At 41.0% G+C, this 24,816-nt stretch overlaps 1 protein-coding gene across 1 annotated transcript in view; it reads right to left on the bottom strand.

Annotated features, from left to right (window-relative positions):
• LOC130378211 (tumor suppressor candidate 3) overlaps positions 1-24,816 on the bottom strand; it is a 151,478-nt gene that overhangs the window by 51,811 nt on the left and 74,851 nt on the right. The window contains exon 2 of the mRNA XM_056585097.1: positions 3,321-3,490. Coding sequence (XP_056441072.1) covers positions 3,321-3,490 — 170 coding nt within the window. The remainder of the gene's footprint in view (positions 1-3,320; positions 3,491-24,816) is intronic.

Raw genomic sequence — 24,816 nt, 5'->3', positions numbered from 1 at the left:
GTTGGTGTGTCTTGCCCTCGTAAATACACGTGATAATAATGTATCATCATGTCTCATATCATGATCCCTATGTCCTGTGATCAATGTTCAGGCTCCTCTCAGCCTCCATTCATAATACAATAGGAATAACTTTACAACAGGATCACTAATAGGATCCCTCAGTCTGAAGCTGCATACGTACACCAGCATGAGTACAGAGATACACCAGCATGACTCCTACCGGCATTGGGGTCATTTCTATATTTATTTATTTTTCAAAAAATGCACAACACAGCTGGCAGCGTTCACTTCACACACCTGTCTGTATCTATGACACTTGGCAGATGGGGAACTAGATAGCTGTTCTTTGTTTCCTCAGTAGATGTCCCACTGACATCCCCTCCAACGACCGCGGTAACGGTGGAGCATTGAGGCCTCCTCCTCTACTTGTGGTGCTTCATGTCATGAAAAACGGCAGTATGGAGATATTGCTATCCCTGCGTTGGCTGGTTATGAGTGAGCCAGCTGTTGAATGGCTGTTGTTGGTTGCTTACTCAGCCACAGAGCGCTCCACACTTCTAATAGAGTAAACGCTCCTTAATCCAATTGGAAGTCATTGCCGAGTGTCATTTTATTTTCATAAAATAATAATAAAATAAAAGTGCACTTCAAGAATGACGTCTAACAGCCACCAGACAGGGCATGTTTTGTAATTAAGTATGGACCATTAAGTATTAGAACCTGAGCATATATCCTGCCCTGAAATAGCAGTAAATAGCAGTAATAAAAAAGAGCATGAGAACAGCATAAATAATGAAACACATTCAACATTTCAGTCCCACAGAGACTTTACAAGGAACTTATGATTAGAGCCTATTAATGTTTTGGTTAGGACCAAACAACAAAGTCTTAAAGGTCCCATGACATGAAAATCTCACTTTATGAGGTTTCCTAACATAAATATGAGTTCCCCTAGCCTGCCTATGGTCCCCCAGTGGCTAAAACTTGCGTTTGGTGTAAAACGAGCACTAGCTGTTCTGCTCGCCTTTGAAAAAACGGAGGCTCAAGTGCGCTGATTTGGAATGTCTGTATTTAGGACGTCACCAAGAATCTCAGCTCCTCCCCTTACTCTGCCTGGCCCGCCCAGAGACGTTGGCCCGCCAATGAGACTCGACCAGGCACCACCGCCCGGCAGCGGGCAGCCGGCAGCAGGCAGCTCGCGGTTCAGTCGACTTCAGGTTGATGTGAAAGTGGAAGAACCAGAGACGTCGCAGAACCCGACAAAGTCGTTTGTGATTCATAATATCGTCTGGAGGCGCACACAGCTTTTGGCCGTGATAATATGTATTAAATGATATAGATTTCTATGTATTATATGATATTATTTAGATATAAAGCTCCAGGACTGTAACGCAAGTGTTGTACACTTCCTTGTTATTTGGATAACCGTTCTGCTTTTGGTGTTATGGCGCATAACACGTCGGACTCTCGTCTCTGGTATTTCTACAACGAGACTCGTATTGGGGGTTATCTCAGCCAAGGTTGAGAATGAATTGGGGGGAAGGAACTTTGGCTTTGACTCCCTCAAGAACATGAACCGTGACATGGAGGAGAAAGGGATTGTTGGCGGCGAATGTCTCCCGCTTGAGCCCCGCTGAGGGACCACCGCCGGAGGCGGAGGTGCCTAAGCGCTGCCCGGCAACGATCCCTTTCTCCTCCTTGTCGCGGTTCAGTCTAATTCACATTGATGAGGACGTTGAAGAAACCAGGAACGTCGGAGAACCCAACGCGGTCGTTTGAGATTCATGATATCGGCTCATACAGCTTTTGGCCGTGATAATATATATTATATGATATAGATATCTTTGTAGGCCATATGATAATATTTAGATATAGAGCTCCAGGACTCCCGTGTGTTCTAGAATATTTACAGAACACGGCTAAAGGCTGTGTGCGCTTCGCCATTGCGATACATCCATTGTAAACAGAGCGCATGGTACCGTGGCTGCAAGCTGCTCAGGGCCACACCCCCACCCTCCTCCTTGACCCGCCTCGCTCCTCCTCATTTGCATTATAGCTACAGACACCAAAACAGCGCCTTTGGGGGAAGCTCAATGTTCGACTGGCTCGGAGTGGCTGTAACTCTGCACCACGGCTGAATTTCGGGAACGTCTTTGAATACTGTGTTAGTTGCCCACTAATACCTATATTAAAGAATGCATAAAATAGCATGTCATGGGACCTTTAATAGACAAAATATACAGCCAAACAAGGGCTGGAGTCTGTGTGGCTCGGATTGTAACCAAGCCCCCAGGAACACTGCATATTTCCGCAATCCACCATTGCTCAGCGGCCAAGCCTGGTATTGCAGCTGTTTAAGCGGGCTGTGGACGGGTCCCTCAAATCATGGGACCCAGAAGTAGATATCTCCGTTCACTCCAATACAAGTGGGGAACAGGAATGTGTCTCCGCAAAAATTTACCTTCATGCCATGTCCTAAAAAATGTAAGTTTTTTCTTTTCAAAACGCCACCTCAAGCGTTTTATTAGCCGTTATCTCGCTGGGGAAGAGGGGTGTGCAGCTGAAAGGAGTGGTAGTGAACCAAATGGCATCCGAGAGGGCCTAGTTCAGTGCTCCGTTAACGTGTCCGATTTTTGGACTGGTTCATCTGCTGCTCAATAACTCTCACGGTCCTCTGCTTGCGATCATTGTGATTCATCATGTATTGATCCATTTATTCAAAAGATCCAAAGACAAAGAACAGGTGCATTATGGTATCATTTTATATTGTTGTTGGACCGGAGTGGGGGGATGGGCACGCATGTTTTCTATATTTCTGCATCCGGTACGTCACGGACTAGGCCACGTGTCTTGGCCCCATAACGCGGAAGCAAATCGCTCCTGTATGTTACCCTGCGCCACTGAGCAGTTTGTATAGGAATGAATGGGCGGCCACTTTCCAGTCCGTGGTCCATCTTTTATTGTGTCCATGATTGTAACGCGTTACCGGACTCAGTAGCTGTAATAATATTACCGAAATATAGTTAGTAACGCATTGTATTACTCCGTTACTGCCTAAATGTAACATATTACGGTAACGCGTTACTTTTGTAACGCGTTACGCCCAACACTGTTAATTTGTGAGTGAATGAGTGAGTGAGTGGTTGAATAAGTGAGTTAATTTGTGTGTGTGTGTTGATTTGTACGTGTGTCTGTTCATCTGTGAGTGTGTGTGTTCATTTTTACGTTTGTGTGTAATAAGTGTATGTGTATGTGTGTGTGTGTGTGTCTGGATTTTTGTGTGTGTGTGTTGATTTGGGTGCGTTGTGTTTGGTGTGTACCTGCAGACGGAGCACTGCCTTTGCGGCTGCAGGGCAGTGAACATCACGATGACCGAGTAGTTTCTGGGCGGTGCCTTGACGAAGCGCCGGAACTTGTCTCCGTTCATGCGGACCACAGAGCGCCTGGAGGACCACTCCATCAGCTGCTCCACCTTCTCCGACAGCAGGTTCTGAGGGAACATACCAGAGGATGAGATCAGTTATCAGACGGTATTTACATCGCTGTGGTCGGTTTGGTATCTGAGAGAAACACATGAAAAGAAGACAAGAAAACATTGTGATAAGTCATCTGTCAGCATCAGTCAGTAGTAGCTTTGAGAAATAAAAAGTGAACTGATGCTGCTAGTGTGTTCATGCTTTACATGAACACACTAGTCAAGGTCAAGGGATGCAGGAGCACACAGCTCTGCAGGGGAGTGTCGTTGATGATTACATCCACTCAGGCTTCAGGTCAAAACATGTATAAGGTAAAGAACACCCACACACACAGCCTGGTGATCTCATAATATAGGTCACGTAGGAAAGTGTGTGTGCGTGCTTCTAGGTGTGTATGTGTGTGTGTGAGTGTGTGCATTTATGAGGAAACATTCTTTACTCGCATGATTGTGGTGTGGGACACATGCATGCATTTGCATGTCCATCAAAAAGTAATAATGTATTCTCCATTTCACTCCTCTATAGTTAATACATTATCTTCTCTTCGCTCTTCCTCTTCCTTCGGCCCTTCTTCAAACACACACACACAAATACACACATTGCTCTACCGGATCCCAGTAGGGGGTTGTATTATTCTTTCCATAAAGATATTGATATCAACACAGGGGAATGCTCCAAGTGCGATCTCTGACGCAGAATCTGTCTCTGCGTCTCCCAGACATTCCCTCCCCCGTTTTCCCTTGGAAAGCCGTATAACAGACAAAATAATCCACCCACCGACGGATGGGCTTCTTCATCCATCAGGACACATTCACTTTACGGATCTTTAAAGCAATTCGGAAACATTGATTGCCCCTGTTGCTCCGCCCCACCGCGGTTTGCAACTTAAAAGATAAAATGTTTACAACTGCCTGGAACCGCCTGCTGTTAACAAACACAGACCGCTTTAAGACCAGACTGAGACAAGACTAAACCCAGACTAAAACCAGACTAAGACCAGACTGAGACCAGACTAATATGGGTATAAATGTGTCTCATCTGTTTTTGAATATAAAAAGCAATTGAATTTTGAACACAGAACACGGAAATGCATTTAAATAACGGATCTGAATTTTTTGCCTCGGAATTTAACTCTTTCAATTTTCAACAAATAATTGTCACCGTTATTTTTCAATGTTCACAAATTCTAAATCTAATATTCAACTTTAGAAAATTCAATATGCAAAATTCAGATGCAAAAATCTATGTATAAAACTAAAGATAAAAATATTTTCCACGTCCCAAAATTCAACATGCCAAATTCAGCTGCAAAATTCAATATGTGAAATTCAATGTTAACATCCGGGGACCCAAGGAAGAGATTTCAATCCTAGATGATAGATTGCGGTCAAGCAAGGAGAGCGAGAGGGAATAAGAGCATCCCTCATTCGATACCCGTCCGACTCTGATGCGGGAAGGCATGTGCAAAGCAGGTTTTAGCCATGTCCAGCGACAACGGCTATTACACCGAATTCCGCTGTTGCACAATTAATTCAACATGCACGATTTTGAAGCATAGACAGGCATGAAGTTGTTCATGTGCGGAAACATGCACGCAACAAACGTGAAATCTGTACCATCATCGATCACTCGTAAGGGGTGCATTTGTTTTGTGACACCGGGCAATAGCATGTTGAGTAGCTGAGGCAAATGCCTGATATGAGTGGCATGATACATGATACAAGAGCGGCTCTGCACTCTCGTTGCACAGTTTACAGCAGGCTTCAGATCGCCCCAGCATCACACCAAACCTAGGAAAAGGGACCTTGGGCTGAGCGATTTGGCCTACAAAACCCTGATTATCGATTTGAATCGATTCTTTTTCTATGAACGATTAATATATAAATATTTTTTAAGTTTGGATTTAATAATAAAAACAATAAAAATTATTCACAAAAGAAAAATAAATAACAAACATCTCCCACTCTGCTGCGTGCCTCAGTTTAAGATGTTGGGATTAATATGTTTGGCTGCTGCTTTTGGTTACAACAGACTTTGGCAACCAATATATTTGACCTAAACCATAAATTCGAATTAAGATTAAAAATCGATTAATCACCCAGCTCGACCTCGGATCGCAATTTGTGCCCTAATAAATGGGGCACTTAAACCACTACAATTACCCTTAAGCTGCATGCAAATCCACCCAAGTCTCTGTAATCACACAAACTTCACATAAAGGTTCATTGTTTATTTGATAACTGATGTAAAAAACAACTGTGCATTATAATAAAAAACATAAATAAAACATAATACCGCCCCCTCGTACCTTGTTATTAAATGTGCTTAATAAATAAATTTGATTTGATTTGATTAGCATTTTACAGACCCATACAATGGAAAGGGCGTTAAGTACAGTCCACCAACGTTGCTTCTTTCCCCATAAGATACAGTCAGTGTTTAATTACGTTGATTTACCTTTGAGCATTTCCTATTATAGGCTACTGTGTAAAATGCTGTTTAGAATTAACGTTTGTATCAAGAAAGAAAGACCCATCATCACAGCTGTTGCCGTTTGACATGGCTGAAACCAACGTTGCACAAGCCATCCCGGATCAGAGTCGGGTATCCAACAAGATTCAAGATTCAAGATTAAAAAAGATTCAAGATTCAAAAAGCTTTATTGTCTAGTATGTTGCCATACTAGAAAATTGTCTTTTGACTGAAGGCTTGGAGGTGTGTGTGTGTGTGTGTGTGTGTGTGTGTGTGTGTGTGTGTGTGTGTGTGTGTGTGTGTGTGTGTGTGTGTGTGTGTGTGTGTGTGTGTGTTATTTGTGTGAGTTCTTTGAGGAATGAGTGTTCTGTGTGTGTATAGCTATGGGGATGAATGATTTTTTGTAGATAGCTTTCCTGGCCAAAGGCATTCTGAATCTTCTGCCAGAAGGAAGTAGATCAAAACAAGGATGGAGTGGGTGGGAGGGATCTAAGAGGATGGAGTTGGTCTTCCTTCCCACTGCCTGGATATACAGATCCTCCAGCGCTTTCTGGTGTATTCCTATTAGCTTGCTTGCTTGCTTAGTTAATCTATTAAGTCTGCTTTTGCTTGCGTTTGTGAGGAAGCCGTACCAGGATGTAATGTTGCAAGTGATGATGGATTCCACCAGAGATTGGTAGGCAGTTGACAAAATGTCTTTACTGACATTGAAGGTGTCTAGTTTCCTCAGGAGATACATACGTTGTTGTCCCTTCTTGTAAACCCCATCTGCATGCTGGCTAAAGGACAGACGTTGGTCGATCTCTGTGCCAAGGTATTTGAACTTCACCACCTGTTCAACTACTTGTCCTTCCAGGGTCAAAGGTGAGGAAAGTGGATGTGGGGTGTTAGATGCCCTCCTCCTATGGCAACACAGTTCTTTGGTTTTGCTGATGTTCAACTGCAGTGAGCTTTCTTTGAACCACAGGGCCATTTCAGTGATATATTGGGTGTACTTGGACAGGGTGCTTTGATCTGTCAGTTTGGCCACCAAGGCCAGATCATCTGCATATTTAAATAGCTTGAATCCACTGATGTTGCATGTGATCTCATTGGTGTATATTAAGAACAAGATGGGAGACAAGACACAACCCTGTGGGACTCAAGTGTTAAGGATGATGTTGGACGATGTTACACCCTGGACCTTTACATGCTGGGGTCTGTCCTTTAAAAACTCCTTGATCCAAAGTGTCAGTGCTGGGTTGACCTGAAGCTGCTGAAGGCGATGCAGGAGTGTGTTGATGTTAACTGTATTAAATGCTGACGAGAAGTCCATGAATAAGATCCTGACCAAGGAGTTCTGGGAGTCCAGGTGCTTTGTGATGGTATCCAGTAGATGTAATGTAGCGTCCTCCACACCTCGTTTTGGCTTGTAGGCAAACTGCAGTGGATCCAGATTCTCACCGATGGTGGTGGTGAGCTCTCCTGCAACAACTCTCTCCATGCATTTGCACAGGATAGAGGTGAGTGCCACTGGTCTGAAGTCGTTCAGAACTTTAGCCCGGGGCTTTTTGGGAACAGGGATGATGGTGATCTCCTTCCACGCCCTGGGAACAAAACTGGCATCTAGGAAGAGCTGAAACATTTCCGTCATTACACCACCCAGCTGACTTGCACACTCCTTCAGTATTCTGCCCTTCAGCCCATCTGGTCCAGGAGCTTTGGAGGAATGGAGATGGGAAAAGATGGATATAACCCGCTTCTCTTCTATGCAGATAGATTCTGGGGGGTATAGGAGAGTGACCATTTCCTCCATAGAGTCAGTGTTGTTGAATCTGGCATAGAAGGTGTTGAGTTCTTCAGCAAAGGCAGCATTGTCTGGGCATTGTACTGCAGCAGTGTTCTTATTCCTGCCCATCATGGTGTTAACGCTCCTCCATGCATGCCTTATATCTCCACTGATGAACTTCTCCTCCATTTTGTTTTTGTAGTTGAGCTTGGCCAGCTTGGTCTTCTGCTTTAGCTCCTTTTTCAGCTCTTTAACTCTCTGCTGGTCACCCTGGATGAATGCAAACTTTTTTAAATTGAGACAGTTCTTAAGGTCTTTGGTTATCCATGGCTTATTGTTTGCAAAGATCTTAAATTGTTTGGTGGGAATAACACTATCAGCACAGAATGTGACGTAAGAGCATATGGTATCGTACAACAGGTTAAGGTCACCATTGCATTCCCTGAAGTGACGCTCCAATTGCCGCTCACTCTCCTTGCTTGATCCTAGCATCTAGAATTGATTGTTCTTACATGGGTCGCCGGATGTTAACACTGAATTTCATACAATGAATTTTGTAGCTGAATTTGGCATGTGGAATTTTGGGATGTGGAAAATATTTAAGTTGAAATTTATGCATTGAATTTTGCATCTGAATTTTGCATGTTGAATTTTTTTACATTGAATATATATATTAGGTTAAATAGGTTTTGATAATATTAGGTTTTGCATTGAAAAATAAGGTGAAAATTATTTGTTGAATATTTAAAGAGTTCATTTTAGAGGCAAACAATTCAGACACGTTATTTCAAAGCATAAATATTCAATGCTTAAAATTCAATGGCTTTTTATTTTCCAAATCCGATGAGACAGATATACTTCCATAGACTAACACCAGACTAAACAAGACTAAAACCTACTAACACCAGAATGACACCAGACTAACGACATACTGAGTCCAGACTGAGACCAGACTAAGACCAGACTGAGACCAGACTAGCACCAGAGTGAGACCAGACTAAGAACAGACTAAGACCAGACAAAGACCATACAAAGACCAGAGTGAGACCAGACTAAGATCAGACAGATACCAGACGGATACCAGACTGAGACAAGACTAACACCAGACTAATACAATCTACAAAGAGGCCTATCCTGGTGAGATCCTCAGTCTCCAGGATAAGTTTAACATCCTACGACTTGCCCTTGGAATCAAAGAACTCAAGTACAAAGACGAACGTGTCCATATCTTCCTGGATTTCAGTAACAGTCTACTCAACAAATGTCGGGAGTTTGATGATGTCAAAAAGAAACTCTGTGAACTTGACATGGAATATTCCCTGCATTATCCTGCCAGACTCAAGATCATCGCCTATGGCAAATCGGTGCTGTGCAAAACCCCTGGAGAGGCTGAAACGTTTCTCCAGGAATTACAATGCATACCTGAATGGACTGCTTCTGTCTTGCTTATGGTAGTCTACTATTTAAAAAAACATAACCAAAAAATATTTTTGATGATGTTCATTAGCCTGTAGTAGCGCAATTGAAATTTATTTTGCTGATTTTGAAGGGTCAGATAATTTGGGTATGTTATATGATTTGATTTTTAACTTTCTATTTGACCCGTTTCTTTGCATATGTTTTCCTTTACTTATCTATTATTTTATTTTATTGTATGACAATGTTTATATGTGAAGCACTTTGAGTCTGCCTTGTGTTTGAAAAGTGCTATATAAATAAAGTTGCTTTGCCTTGCCTTAATTTGTCTAGGCCTGTCACCCATGAATGAAATGTACTGAGCATAGACTATTTCTTTAATTTGTTTATGCAGCTTCATATTGAAGCCTAACCTACTGTTACCAATGAGTGTAATGTATTTAGCCTAGGCTACTTAGCTTTTCTCATTTTGCTATAGCCTATATACTGTCTCATAATGAGGTCTGTACACACGAAAATATGAACGATATTTCATTTAATATTCTGCGACCTGATGCCTGCATTCTATTTTTATTATTACAATTCTAGGTTATGCTTTGGTGTGATCAGTTTATGTGTCTTTGTGTGTACATGGAGGTATGTAAATGTCATCTTGCCTTCTCTCCCCGAGCCTCCTGTCTATTCTTCTTTGATAAATCAGTATAGGTAAAGGTTTATTCATTATTCATTTAAATATTAGGAGTTTGACACATAAAATTGATTTACTAAGAGCTTGGCTTTCTTACAATAAGCCAAGCATTATTACACTTTCTGAAACATGGCTGAATAGTGAAATATCTGATGCTGATGTTAAACTTGATGGTTATACTCTGTATAGAGCAGACAGAGCTACTCGAGGTGGGGGTGTGGCCACCTATATCTCTTCACACTTATCTTCTGAACTAATTATGCCAAAGGAGAGAGCTTTTCATTTTGAATGCTTATTTGTTAATATTGCGTTTCATGAAACAAAGCGAATAACCATAGGTAACATCTATAGACCCCCAAATTCCCCTTTTGAATCAACAAATTGTATCCTTGCTACTATTAGTTATTTAGACTACGCAAATTTGTGGATTTTAATGGGTGATTTCAATCGTAATTGGCTGGATTGTTCGTCTTCCCATGAGAAAAATAAATATTTAATAGTCTAAACTTTACTCAACTCATTACTGATCCGACTCCTAAGTCCAAGTCTCTTTTGGACTGGATCTTGGTTACCCACCCAAATAGAATATCTCAATCTGGTGTATTACCTGTTTGTTTTAGTGATCACTCAATTGTTTTTTGTGTTTGGAAAATAAGACTACCCCGTTTGCCACCTAAAGTTATTAGGATAAGGCAGAGCAAAAAACTTAATACAGAGGCTTTCATCCAAGATTTAATAAGCATTAACTGGTCAAGATTTCAAATTATACCTTATGTTGGAACTTCTTTCACTCTGAGGTTCTTAGGGTCATGGACAACCATGAACCATGGACTTCTGTTAAGGTCAAGGGTAGTCAATTACCTTGTATTGATGGTGTTAGATACATTTATTCAAAAAAATAGGCCTAGGTCAGATACCATATGACAAAGGTGATTGGTCTGAACATACGAAATTAAGAAATACCTGTATAACCAAAACGAGGAATTCTAAATCAAATTATTATAAACATTCTTTATCAGTTGACATCAGAAACCCTAGGCAATTCTGGAAGAAATGTAACTCTTTAATTAACAAAACCAACAAGTCTTACAGACAAACTCGGAGTTCACAACATTATCTCTGACCCGTTCTCAATGGCCAATGCCCTGAACCAGCACTTTTCCTCAACTTGTTGTTCACAGTCATCTGAGCTTTTATATTCTACCACAACAAATACTTTTAACAATAATCTATTCTCATTCTCAACATTTCATCCCTCTGATTTTCAACAGGCCATCTCAGAAATAAAGTCTTCTAATGGTGCTGACCCTGATGGTCTGGATATTAAGTTTATTAAACTCCCTGTTCACATACTAACATTCCTACTCTGTGACTCATTTAATGTATCACTTTCTACCTGTGTTACTCCATTAAAGTGGACATTTGCAAAAGTAATTCCATTCTACTAAGGTGGTGACTCACTCGATGTCAACAATTACAGGTCAATTTCCATAATCAATAATATAGCAAAGATAATTGAAAAGCTTATTTTTAAGCAACTGTCTAAATATATTAGCGATCTCTCCCTCTTGACTCCAAATCAATCTGGATTTTGACCTAATCACTCTACAACATCATATCATTTACCAATTAGTGCTGCACAATTTGGTGAAAAAGTCATATTGCAATTAGTGTGGACAATATTGCGATTGCGATATAATAAACATATGGTGTCATGAGTCTACTTACTTGGTTATCAAGGTAAAATGCGCACAGATTACTGATAATTTTAGAATGTTTATTTCTCAACTCAAACATCCACAATTTAACTAGAATATAAAATACAAGAACTAAAAAATGTGTACAGCACTGTTTTCAAAATAACAATATCTTACAAAATGTAATAAATAATAAAAATATATCTTTTTCAAAATAAAGGTATTTCTGCTCGGCAAACTTGTCAGGTTTTCTCAATAGTATAACTAAATAAAATAAATAGAATAAATAATAAAAAAATATATACATATTTTTTTCTTTAAAAGCAAATATCGCGATTGCGATTGCGATTGGATTAATCATGCAGCACTATTACCAATGATATATTTGTTGCAAAAGATAACAACAGGTCTACTGGTGCAATTTTTATTGACCTCACTAAGGTGTTTGACAAGGTCAACCATTATGTTCTTCTCGACAAACTGTATGCCATTGTTCTTTCCAAATCAGATGATCTTTGGTTTAACTCTTCATTACAGTCGTCAAAGTGTGTCTCTCAATTCTGCTCTCCCCAGCCCAGAATAATTGACACGGGTGTCCCGCAGGGTTCTTCCTTGGGGCCTCTTTTATTTTCCATCTTTACAAATGATCTCCCACAAATTTGCTCAGACTGTCAGATTCATCTATATGCAGATGAAAGTTATTGATACATCTAAAAACGACATACCTGAAATTCAGTCCACACTCAGTTTCACTTGTAAGGCACTATTAAAATGCTTTATTAAAATGCACTTTAATTATACTTCATCAGAAGTGTATTTAAGTATACTTGATGCAATTTCATTTGAATTATTATGAGTATTTATGAAAAGTACACCTATTTTCAAGTATTTTGTAATACACTATTAAAATGCTTTCATAAAGTTTACTTTAATTTCACTTCATTAGAAGTGTATTTAAGTATACTTCCATAAAGTTCACTTTAATACAAGTTCATTTTAAGCTGTATTTCTTTGTACTTAGAAAAGGTTTACTAAGTTGCAAATATTTAAAGTCGTAATTTAGTGTACTTATGAAAAGTAAACTTATTTTTGAGTCCTTTGTAATACACAATTCAAATGCTTTTGGAAGTTTACTTAATTTTCACTTCATTATAATTGGATTTAAGTATACTTAGATAAAGTTCATTTTATTGTAATTTCATTTTAAGCTGTATTCAAGTGAGAAAGTGTACAAAATTGCAAATACTTCTAGTGGTAGGTTACTGTACTACTTTAATTTAGCTAAAAGTGTATTGTAGAACACTTGAATAGTACTTTATTAAAAAATTTAAGTTGTTCTTTGGTTCCCTTCAAATGCATAAACTTATGGCGCGTTCAGATCGCTAGGAATTATGGGGATAACATTTTGGCGACTGGGGCCAGATTTTGATAGCCCAGTTGGTGACATATTGTTAACTAGTGATATGCATCAACATGGCGGAACATGAACGTTTTACTCAATATAAAGAATCAACCATCATATCAAATACTTTACTATTGATTGACATTATATCGATTTTGCTCAGTTTTAAACGTTGTGTGCTGGTAAACCAGCTCTGGATAAGGGCACAGGTGAAAAAATATTATAACTACACTTTTGAAGGATGTACTAAGTACACTTTTAGTATGTAACTGAATTATGTCCTAATTTTGTCGCATTCAAGTATACCAAAATGTACTAAGGCATACCTCAAGTACTACTATAGAATTACTTCGGTATACTTTAAGTGTAAATAGTATGCTAAAATGGCACAACTTTGGACAACCTTTAAGTGTACTTAAGTAAACCAGTGAAAAGTATGATTTCTAGCATTCGAAACACACTTGCAGTACAATTGCATTATACCACGAGTGTGTTTGAAATATAATTAAAAAGGTATTACAGTTCAATTTATAGTAGTATGTAAGTCAATTTTGAACACACTATTATCATACCTCTGTCATATATTGTATTGGTCAGAATATAAGACGACCCTGATTATAAGATGACCCCCCGTTTTTCAACACAAACATTTAGAAAAAAAGATTTGCAAACCAGATTTGCAGTACAAATAACTTTTTATTATTTTAAAATAACTATATTAAAAACACAGTGAATTAAACACTTGTTATATTAATGACAATAATAATAATGCCAGTAAAGGCCACGGCACTTTCAAGGCAAAATATGTACAGTATGATTCAAAATTAATATCAAGCAATAATCAAGCAACATTGTGAACATTTTTAAATAACAGAGAAAATACAGGCCACATATTTAACTAAACTTAACTAAAACTCGCCAAACTTCTCCTCCGATGTCTCTCTATCCTCACACACGTCCTCTGCCCAGCTGTGTTCGCTCTCGCTGTCATCGCTCCCCAGCTGCTCCACTTCCACTGGCTCCTCCCAAAGCGCGTTTTCTCTGACGTATTCAAAAACTCCGGTCAACCTCACTGAAACGACCACGGTAGGATTTGTGCTGACTGTTGGCATCTTCGAGACGTTGTTTTGGTGCTCGCCATCTTCTTACGTTACACTCCGTGACCCCGAACTTCTTGGCAGCTTGGCAGTTGTTACTTGACTCTGCCTTATTGACGACCATCATTTAAAAAAAGGCATCATAGCTCCTCCGCTGTTGTTGATTGACCTGACCCACTTTTGAGCCACTTGTCTCTAAATGGTCAGCCTGTCTTTAAACACTGGTAACGGTCTGGTTGTTAAGGATGCTGGACTACTTTTTCCCGGAACAAATTCCTGGCACCACCTGCGGCCGCGAATGTGTATTGACATTTAAAGGGAGAGGCGAAGAAGAGAAACTGTGCTCTGAATACTAGAACCCGAATATAATACGACCCGACTTTTTCTGACCTATTTCGAGGGGAAAAAAGGCTGTCTTATATTCGGACCAATACGGTAAATTCAAATATTCTGACCATATTTAGTACTTTTAAAGTGTTCCATTTTGTTAATAAAAATGTATTCAAATGTATTTGAAATACATTTATATCACAATTTCGGCATCAAAGGCATGTACTTTTAGCATAATGTTTTCATACTATAATGTAGAGTGGAAGTGTATATGAAGTAATTCATCACTGCTTATTCTACAGAATAGAAATGTATTTTTATGTACTGTATGTCTGGTTCAGAACAACTATTTAACATTATAGTACAGGTTCTGTAGGGCTGGGTGTTGGTACTAAGGTATCGACCAAAACAACCCATTATCAAGTAGCATCGAAACTTCTCCGTTCAAATAATACCTGCATTCTATACTTCATTAATGACTTTCTTTTTTTTTTAATGATTTTGCGCGCAACCAATTACTGCAACGTTCTTCGATTTAATGCGCCATTATTGGCCCAGTACCGCAGCAGCTACAACCCATATAGTCTGTGGTTATGTTGAGCCGCGTTGCGTGTCTGACGGAGCAAGCTGTTCAGCGGGCCAAGACGCGACGCCACCAAGGCGTTCAAAAGTATGACTACACTACACGCACGTATTGTCTGAAGAAATGCGGGAGGATTATGTTTCCGTGTATAATTCCATGTAATTCGAGCTACATGAATCAAGCACCTCATTGAGCATGGAGGAACCAAAAGGGCGGACGCTGTACCGTGTTCGCAAGGCCAAGATGGACCAGCGTCTCCTCAAGAGGACGAATCCTCCATTACTTTAGGTAAGATAAACGGTTACAAGGCTCAGTAGTCATCTTTAGTGTGTTAATTTAACCAGGATTTTATTGAAACAAATATGCGTTGGTAGCCTCTAGTAGGCCATTTGTTTGTGTGCTAGGTTTCACAATCTAACTTTACCTCATTAGCAGCCCTGCAGTAGTGGCCCCAGATATAACTGACCGCTGATTGCATTGGTTACTGACGGTAGCTTTAGCTTCAGTAGCAGCTCTGACCATGCTGACCATTGGTTACTGACGGTATCTTCAGCTTCAGTAGCAGCTCACTGTGTTTGGTAAATGATTTTGCTATGCTTTTGGAAAGCTTGCTATAATACTTCTTAGTATATGCTACACGTGAACCTCCTAAGATGATGCAATTTGATTTGTTCGCTATCAAACTCGGGATATTGTTTTTCAGCGAGTGACGGTTGTCTCGTCACGCTAATAAAACAAACCGCTGACAAAAACAAATAAATCCCGGCAAAAAGTGTTATTTTGCTTATTTTTGGAGTGTGAATAATTGTTAACCATTCTTTACGTACCAATCCCTTAATAGACTAACCTAAGCACTTAGCATTAAGATGATCTTAGTGCTTCAGTGCCTAGCTCTGGATTAATCTTAATCATGACAGTAGATCAGTGGAGATAAATACGTTTACAGATAACAAATATTACGCTTCAACTATACTTTTGAAAGGATAGGGTTAGGGGTTAAGTATACTTTTAATATGTAATTGTATTTTGTACTAATTTCGTCAAATTCAAGTATGCCAAAATGTACTAAAGTATACCTTAAGTACTACTATAGAAGTACTTCAGTATACTCCCAAGTTTAAATAGTATGCTAAAATGGCACAACCAGTGAAAACTATTATTCTTAGCATTTGAAATCATTGCAGTACAATTGTATTATATCACCAGTGTGTTTGAAATATATTTAAAAAGGCATTAGATTTAAATTGATCTGAGTATAGAAGTGTATTTTGAACAAACTATTATCAAACCTCTGTCATATTTCAACTTATTTAGATTTTCTTTCTTTGATTTTACATTGATACCTTCATAGACTGCTGTGACTAGGCATGTCGACGTCTGCACTGGGGGAGCTTTTCACACAGGAGGAACTGGCCCTTAAAATCATCCAGGCAGCAGTACTAAATATAGTCAGAAAGTGTATTTGAATTTAATTTGAAATATGACAGAAGTATGATAATAGTGTGTTCAAAGTAGACTTCTATACTAATATCAATTGAACTGTAATGCCCTTTTTAAGTATATTTCAAACACACTTGTGATACAATGCAATTGTACTGCAAGTGTGTTTCGAATGCTAGAAATCATACTCTTCACTGGTGCACTTCAGTACACTCAAAAGGTTGTCAAAAGTTGTGCCATTTTAGCATACTATTTGCACTTGGAGTATACTGAAGTATAACTATTAGGGATGGGCGTGAGGAATCGATTACTCAAGTACTCCTCGTTACAAATGAACTCGGTTGGTGGACAGGCAAACTCGAGTTTGCATATACACACACAAACAAAGTTTTCTGAAGCAAATGTATCAATTCTCTGTGCGATGCCACTAACGCATGCCGTGGGCACAAAGCAAATGAAATGTATGAAATTTCTGTGTGGCGCGTGCCGTGCCGTGTGCAGGCACGCCAGAATTCAAAAAGTTAAGAGATGGCGGTTAAAGCAAAGCGCAGCGAAGAATTTAAATACTTTAAAGAAATAGGAGATCATAAGGTGAAATGTAAAATCTGCCAAGCGAAATCGAGCTACCAGAGTACTACAAGTACTATGCGGCAACATATGCTCCTGAAACACAACGGTGAGTTCGGGAAAGCAGACCCGCAGAAACCAAGTGTGTCGGCTATTTTCACCGCCGCAAGACGCGTGTGTAATCCCGGCCGGGTAGAGAAGGTCACAACGCTGAGTATTTCCATTGTCCATTTGCTGCCATTTTATTTGCAGCTTTAAATTATTTGCAATGGTTAGGCTACTTTTTTTTTTTTTTTAAACCATTACAGGCCTTGGTTCGACGTGATTTAAATTGTGAGACGCATATTTATTTTTGTAAGGAAAATGTGTTTTGAACGTTTGAAAAAATAAATAAAGATTACTCTGATAACTCTGACTGTTTTGATGGAGAATAAGCATTACATGTTTGGTTGGTAATATTGCCGTTCATCATTAGGCCTATTCCTGCTGCAGATGCGTTGCATTCTAAAAATGGATTTGTATAAACGAGTACTCGATTGATCCTCGAGGAATTCCGTCGATCACTCGAGTTTGGAATTTACTACTCGTGCCCATCCCTAATATCTATAGTAGTACTTAAGGTATACCTTAGTACATTTTGGTATACGACGAAATTAGAATATAATACAGTTACATACTAAAGTGTAGGGCCCGACCGATTCATCGGCCTGCCGATTTAACATCTGCCAAAAAGACGCAGATTACAACCGATTATTATTTTTTTTTTAGAAATGTTATTGCGCTTAGTATCCTGCAGATTGCGCTCCTTGCTAACTAACAACTTCAGCTGGAGTAAAAAAGAGGAGATTGAATTTTACCGTACAACATGAAAGCACGCTCGCTCAGGCAGCTGCGCGCTCACCTCACCAATGTACACAAGACGCGTTGTTTGAGCATGTTGTGCCTGTTTTTCTTTAGGTCCCAGGCCATGTTCATTTGTTATACTGTAGACTCTAACGGTGAGACCATACTGCTCAGCAAGCACGTGTTAGTCACTGCTCACGAGCGCAGCACATTGGGAGTTAGTTATTTATTTTACATTTTACATTACACTAATTTTTGACTGTAAATGTATTCTAAAACACTCAAAGGTTCTGCATTCAATTCACATATTCGTCAAAAGTGTTTAAAGTATATTTAAGGTATCAAAAACTATGTTTTATATGCTTTTTTGTGTTTTGTTTTTAATCGGCCGATTAAATCGTAATCGTAGTTTTTCTCTGAAAATAATCGGCATCGGCATCGGCACTCAAAAATCAATATCGGTCGGGCCCTACTATAGTGTACTTAGTACATCCTTTCAAAGTGTAGTTGGAGTATAATATTTTTTCACCTGGGTCATCCTATAGCCTAAGTCGATATACGGACCATATTTTCTTTTTGTTCCACGAATAGCCAAAGAAATTATGAAGAGCGTCTTATAATGTAAAGCCCCTTCTACTTGGAATGGCTTACCTAGGTCTCTTAGAGCCATTTCCTCTTTTCATTAGTTAAAGCGGTCTCTCCTTAATCATGTGCATAGAAGCCGCAATTATTTTCCTCCTGCTTGATTATTATTTGTATTTTTTTTGTTTCTTTCCTTTTCTGTGTCTATGTGTATATGAATGACCCTAACTGTAACTGTTTATTTTCTAATAACTAATGGTTGGTATGGGGAGGATATGGGTGGTTTTGGGTGTGAGGGAAAGCTTTTATCTGACTGTGTGTTTTTAATGTAGGTGAGGTCCCCTCTCTCTCTGAAAAATTCTTGCCAGTCCTGCGGGCTCAGAAACATCAAATACATGACTCCTGTTGCTAACTAGATGGAGGTTGGACGTGTTTGATTTGGGTGCTCCCTACCTTATTTCAGTGTTGTATGTTATAAGTTATATCTCCACTTTCATCCAGTCATTAAGCAGATCCTCGCCCAGGACTTCCAGACTCAGAGCTACAGTGCTCTCCTGTCCGACAATCCGCCCATCCCAAGGCTAGCACCCCCAACCTGCCACCTCACCTCAAACACATTAGGTGTTCCTTTTTACTTTTTTGTGCATTTTTATGCTTTATTTTTGTTTATTTTATTTCTTTTGATTGAGATAGACAGGAAGGCATGGAAGATATAGAGAGGAAGACATGCAGCAAAGGACCACAGGCAGGATCAAACCCTGGTCGCTGCGATCAGGACTAAGCCTTAATTGTACACATGCTCTACCCGGTAATACCACCTGGTGATAATATCAGTCAATATGAGCTTCATGCGAGGACCAAGTGGCGCTGTGCGTAGGGCTGACAAGTGCCTTCTGAATCACCATCCTCACATTGGACTGATATTAATGCCCTTCTCTGCTGGGCATCCCTGTCCAACAATTGCAACGCCCTCTCCAACATGTGTGACGCTCTCTCCAACACGTGTAATGCTTTCTCTAACGCGTGTAGCGCTCTCTCCAACACACTTAGCGCTCTCTCCAGCACGCGTAGCGCTCTCTCCAGCACGCGTAGCGCTCTCTCCAACACGTGTAACGCTCCCTCCAACACGTGTAGCACTCCCTCCAACACGTGTAACGCTCTCTCCAACACGTGTAACGCTCTCTCCAACATGTGTAACACTCTCTCCAACATGTGTGACACTCTCTCCAACATGTGTGACGCACTCTCCAACATGAGTGACGCTCTCTCCAACATGAGTGACGCTCTCTCCAACATGTGTGACACTCTCTCCCTTGAGGGCATCTCAAGCCCATCCTTGGTCACTCGCATCTCTCGCTCCGTTGCTTTCTCTGACATCTCCCACATCTTATTCTCTCTTCAGCTCTCACCCTTTTGTAACCCCCGCCTCTCCCCTCCATCCGTTCATTCCTCAATCGACATCTCTCTCCCCCATCTCTCTTTATCTGCATTTCTCCAGCAACAGAGGATGAATCAAAGCTTAATTATTTAGTTTATTAACTTTTAACCAGCTGCAATAATCCTGTACATAAAGAATGCAGCGTGCGCACACACACACACAGACCCGGATCGATTACGATTTTGTTTTTGCCATACAAATTAATTTGATTCTAATTAATTTGCATTTATTTAGGCATGTTCACAGGGTAGGCTCAGACCCTGGTGGATCGATACTGAGAACTAGTACTATTCCTCCTCACGTTAACCATCGAATCGCACCTCCACACACCCACGACTGGTGCCTTGCTCAAGGACAGGGGTATGAGGGCCACAGCCACAATGTAGCTGAGGGATGACCTGCGCAACCTCATGACACACACACACACACACACACACACACACACACACACACACACACACAGTAACAACAAGTAAACCCAGACCAGGCCTCTGACCGTTAAAACTATTTATTTTCTCCTCCAGTAAGCACAGATGGAAGGAGGGAGGGCGGGAGGGAGAGAGGGAGGGAGGTGTGAAGAGAGAAAGCGCAATACTAGTGGTCTATCAATATGTTTTGCTCACCCCCCTCTCTGCTTCTCCATCTATATAATAATCCTGTTACTCCCACTAGCTAGTTTTGGAACACACACACACACACACACACACACCCACACCCACACACTCAATTGATAAATGAAACATGGCAAAACAAGAACAGCTCAGTAAAAGTATTTTCTTCTAACAAAAACAATGGTAAAGTGCTACAAGCAGCGTAAAAAAAAAGATTAAATCGAAGAGCGAGAGAGTGATAGAGAGAGGGTGATAAAGAGAGAGTGATGGAGAGAGATAGAGAGAGTGATGGAGAGATAGAGAGAGAAGGGTAGAGGAGGGAGGGTGAGGCGGAGGATGTTCTAGTCTGCCTGTCAATGAGCCATTCCCACAGCCAGCCAGGACGATCAGATCCATTACTCCAGCCATTAGGCACGGCCCCCCTATCAGAGCGGAGGAGCCTCATGATACAGGGGGCCCCAGGAGCCCCTCAGTGAAGGAGAGCCAACCGGTCCTCCTGCAGGCAGCCCCTGCTGGGACACGTGTGATACTGGGGGGGGGGGCAGCAGATTGGAGCCTGATTGGTTAAAGGTCCACACCTGATGACTCTAGGATTTGATACTGTGGATTAACAATGATTTTAACCTTATGACTTAAACAGTTGATGAGTCGTGAGGCATTGAACTTGACCATGGTTGATGACCATGACTCTTTTGTTTGTTGAGTAAATCAGGAATTTATGTCAAGGAATTATGTTGTCATGTCGTGGTTGTGTGTTTCAGCCTTGAAATAAGATAGAGAGTTATAAAGTGAAGGTTAATAAATTACACACATAATATTGCAGTCAACTGTAATGCCAAAATCCATAAAGCCTGAAGTAAAGAAAAGGATCAGGTATAAGGATGAAAAGCCGAGGCAAGAGAGAAGGCTGGCAGCATCCCAACAGGGGGTGCCTCCCAGCTCCGGACCGCCGTCCAAGGCCCTCATACAAAGTGGCTTTTCCCCCCTTGTTCTGGGACAGCCTCCAACTGAATAATAGAGAACATATTATTCTGCTTTGGGAACTGTGTCTGTTAAAACACAGCAAGCAGGCCCTAATGAGCAATGCTAATTGCACTCCGATAAGTCTTATTTGTACCGGGGTGGGTGTTTTTGTGTGCAGGTGAACATGTGGACACTAAAGTCTTGTGCGACGCCAAAGCTCCCACCACAGGTCTGAGAGCCTGAGTAGGAGGCAGGAGCCCTTTACTCGCCAGGAGAAGAGGCTTCATTCAGCATTAACTTGATTTGTATTCTCACTCTCTGCACCACTCAAGGTCCTCGAAAAGATGAATTCAAGGGAAAGGTAGTTTGTTCCAGGAGGACATGTGTGTAATCTGTCCTTGGAGAGGTCTAAAACCCCACCTTTCGGGTGTCACCCTCACACCTTTTCTGTTGTTTAATGCTGGCTGTTGAAGAGTCAATGTGTGGCTTACTACCGCTGCTCATAGCCTTAACAGCATCACAACTTGGCCATGGATTGGAAATAGACATAACCACACACCAATCTTTGCAATTTTCCCAGAGATAAAACTGTTTGCACATCATTGCACATCACCAGTGCCGCCGCTCCCATAACGCGCACTACGCGCTGCGCGTAGGGCCTCAAGTCCTGAGGGCCCCCCCCAAAAAAAAAAAAAGAAAAAAAAAAAAAATAGGCTGTCTTTGTTTACAAAGTAAAGTGTGTAAATATTTGTGTAAATAGTTTCTGCTTGTAAATCTTTGCTTCATAGAAGAATTTTTCTTACTTGTATACTTCTGGTTTTAAGTTTGTATTTATGGATAACTATTTAATTAAAAAAAATTGGACATTCCAATACTTGTGTTTACAAAGTAGATTTAACTTTTGCGTTTTAATAAAAGATTAAACTGGCAGAAACCAATGCTTTTTTTCGGGGGGGGGGCCCCAAAATAGCTAGCAGCGGCACTGCACATCACAATCCCACAGTTATGTATAGCGTCCAGCAGGCAGCAGGAAGACATTCAGCTCCGTTCAGTTCTCACAGATAAGCTCCTTCCAGACCCGACTGCTCCTTACGTCCGTTTGGATGAGCCAATCGCTTCTTCTCTCCCAATGTGGTTATCGTCTGCATTTCTGCCCGCTCCATCACCGCTGGCGATGGGTGTAAAGTGGGGCCGGTGGCGTTGTTTACAAATCATCCCAGCAATCCTCCCAGAGGAAAACAAAGACCGAATGTTGTACCCAACAAATTACTCCAATCCTTTCAAGTGTGAGAATAAGGAATGAGAGAGAGAGAGAGAGAGAGAGAGAGAGAGAGAGAGAGAGAGAGAGAGAGAGAGAGAGAGAGAGAGAGAGAGAGAGAGAGAGAGAGAGAGAGAGAGAGAGAGAGAGAGAGAGAGAGAATTAGTTTGTTGGGTGTTATTTGTCATAAAAACCAGGGATGTCTCCACTATTAGGGAAAGACCATGGAGCAGGTCTGCATGTAGACCTAATGTGTCATTATTTCTGGTGTTTTGAGATACAGCCCGGGCCCCGTAGTCATCTTGTATTAATCTTTCTCTCACGTCTTTCTCTCTGGTAATATATTTGCTATCTGTCTCTTTCTCATTAAATTAGATTTCGCTCACCCTCCCGTCTACCTCTTCTGATCTCCCCTTCCGTCCATCTTTCTAAACACATGATCCCTCTCCATCGCTCCGTCCTACTTGTTTTCTTCCTCATATCCTCCTCCATCTCCCTCACACTGCATTCTATATCATTTGGGAGGGATTACTGGGAATGGACTAACCATGGATAGCAGATCAACTGGGTAAATCACTCACTTACACACACACACAACATGTGCAATACGATTTGCAACACAAGATGAAATTCTTCAGGAATAAACGGGTCCCTGGAAATGATTGTAGCTCTCACAGTGCAGATGGCCCTCATGAGCCTTGGGGGCAAGGATGAGGATCAGTCATGTTTAAAGAACACACGGTGGGCTGGTTAAACAACAGGAAGGAGACAGGAAAGAGGAGAAACAGAGGCCTGTCCTTCAACAACATGACCAGGAAGAAGGGCTCACCTCACCACACCACTGAAGGCCACTGCAGTCATGGGTGAGACGGGCTGGCAATGTGTTCTGCCCCCTCAAAGGGAAAAGCTCAAGGTCTAGTGTGTGAACAGGAATGGATCAGTGTGTTTAAGTATGTGTGCTTGCGTGTGGGTTAATTCTGCCAACCCTTTAGTTGGATGATTGTATCCTTCAGCAGTTGCCTTATTGCCATATTCAACTCAATTGAAACCAAATCAATATCAGTATTAGATAGTTAGTTCAGTGCACAGCTGCTCTGGGTGTAGTTTGTACCGGCGCACTGGTGCCCTTAAGGAAGGAATTTGTTTATTCTATTGACAAAATCATCCAGGGCGCTCCAATGGGATAAGGCAGGGGTCGGCAACTGGCGGCCCGCGTGCCATAACTGGCCCGCAAGAAAAAATATCTGGCCCGCCATTGTGTTGCGTGAAGTGTTGGTGGCTGCTTTTTTAGTTGCGCACTACTGCCCTCTCTCCAGCATAAGGCCTTTCTACACTGCCAAGCCGGTTCGGTCCAAGCTTGGCACGCTTGGCGATTTCACCGTCTTATCTCAATCCCCCGTTCGTCACGGCGCTGGCTTTCTTGGTTCACTGGAGAAGGCGGGGCTGTGCTGGGATTCTAGACCTCTTTAGAATAGCATATTCCCTAATGTCTTTATTTTTTTATGAATGAAGACAACCGCATGCAAGAATGAGTTCACGCCTGTGAACTCATTTTTTTGAGTTCACGCCTGTGAACTCAGTTTGTAGCCTACACTGTGAGTGTAGGCTACAAACGCGCTTATGTACAAGTGCAATAACGCCAACATATTCTTTATTTTGCTGACCCCTTGTTTCATATCCCGACAAAAGCCTTGTAAGGACAGTTCCTCTGCGTCTCTCTCGTAGACCGCACATCTTTCAACGTCTTTGTTTAATACGACTCCATTACCTTCTCTCACATGATCAGCAGCTCGCGCATTTCACTTTCTCTTGAGTTGGAACTGCTCATGATTTTGCTGTGCATAAGACGCCATATACACTGCCAAATATGCCGACAGGAAAGGAGGAGCGGCAAACACGTGGCCTTTGCATTATGAGACCCTTTCTACTGACACTTTTACCTGGCAGACTCCGCTGGAGAACCAGGCTGACAACTGCACAACTTTTTCACTTTATCTTCATATTTAAGGTTAAGACTAAGAGTTATTCGGGGACGAGATCAAATAAAGTTATTCAAATACCAACGGGATGTCCCCCGCTCGGCTACATTATGAAATAACTTATTTTTCTTTTTTAATGCAATAATCACAATCACGTTTTCTGTTTATAACGTGATCAGGCATGACATTTATGTGATTAGGGCATA

Source organism: Gadus chalcogrammus, chromosome 3, assembly GCF_026213295.1.
Source record: "Gadus chalcogrammus isolate NIFS_2021 chromosome 3, NIFS_Gcha_1.0, whole genome shotgun sequence".
NCBI classification, from domain to species: Eukaryota; Metazoa; Chordata; class Actinopteri; order Gadiformes; family Gadidae; genus Gadus; species Gadus chalcogrammus.
The sequence above is the reverse complement of the archived record's forward strand: the minus strand, read 5'-3'. Positions and strand labels throughout refer to the sequence as shown.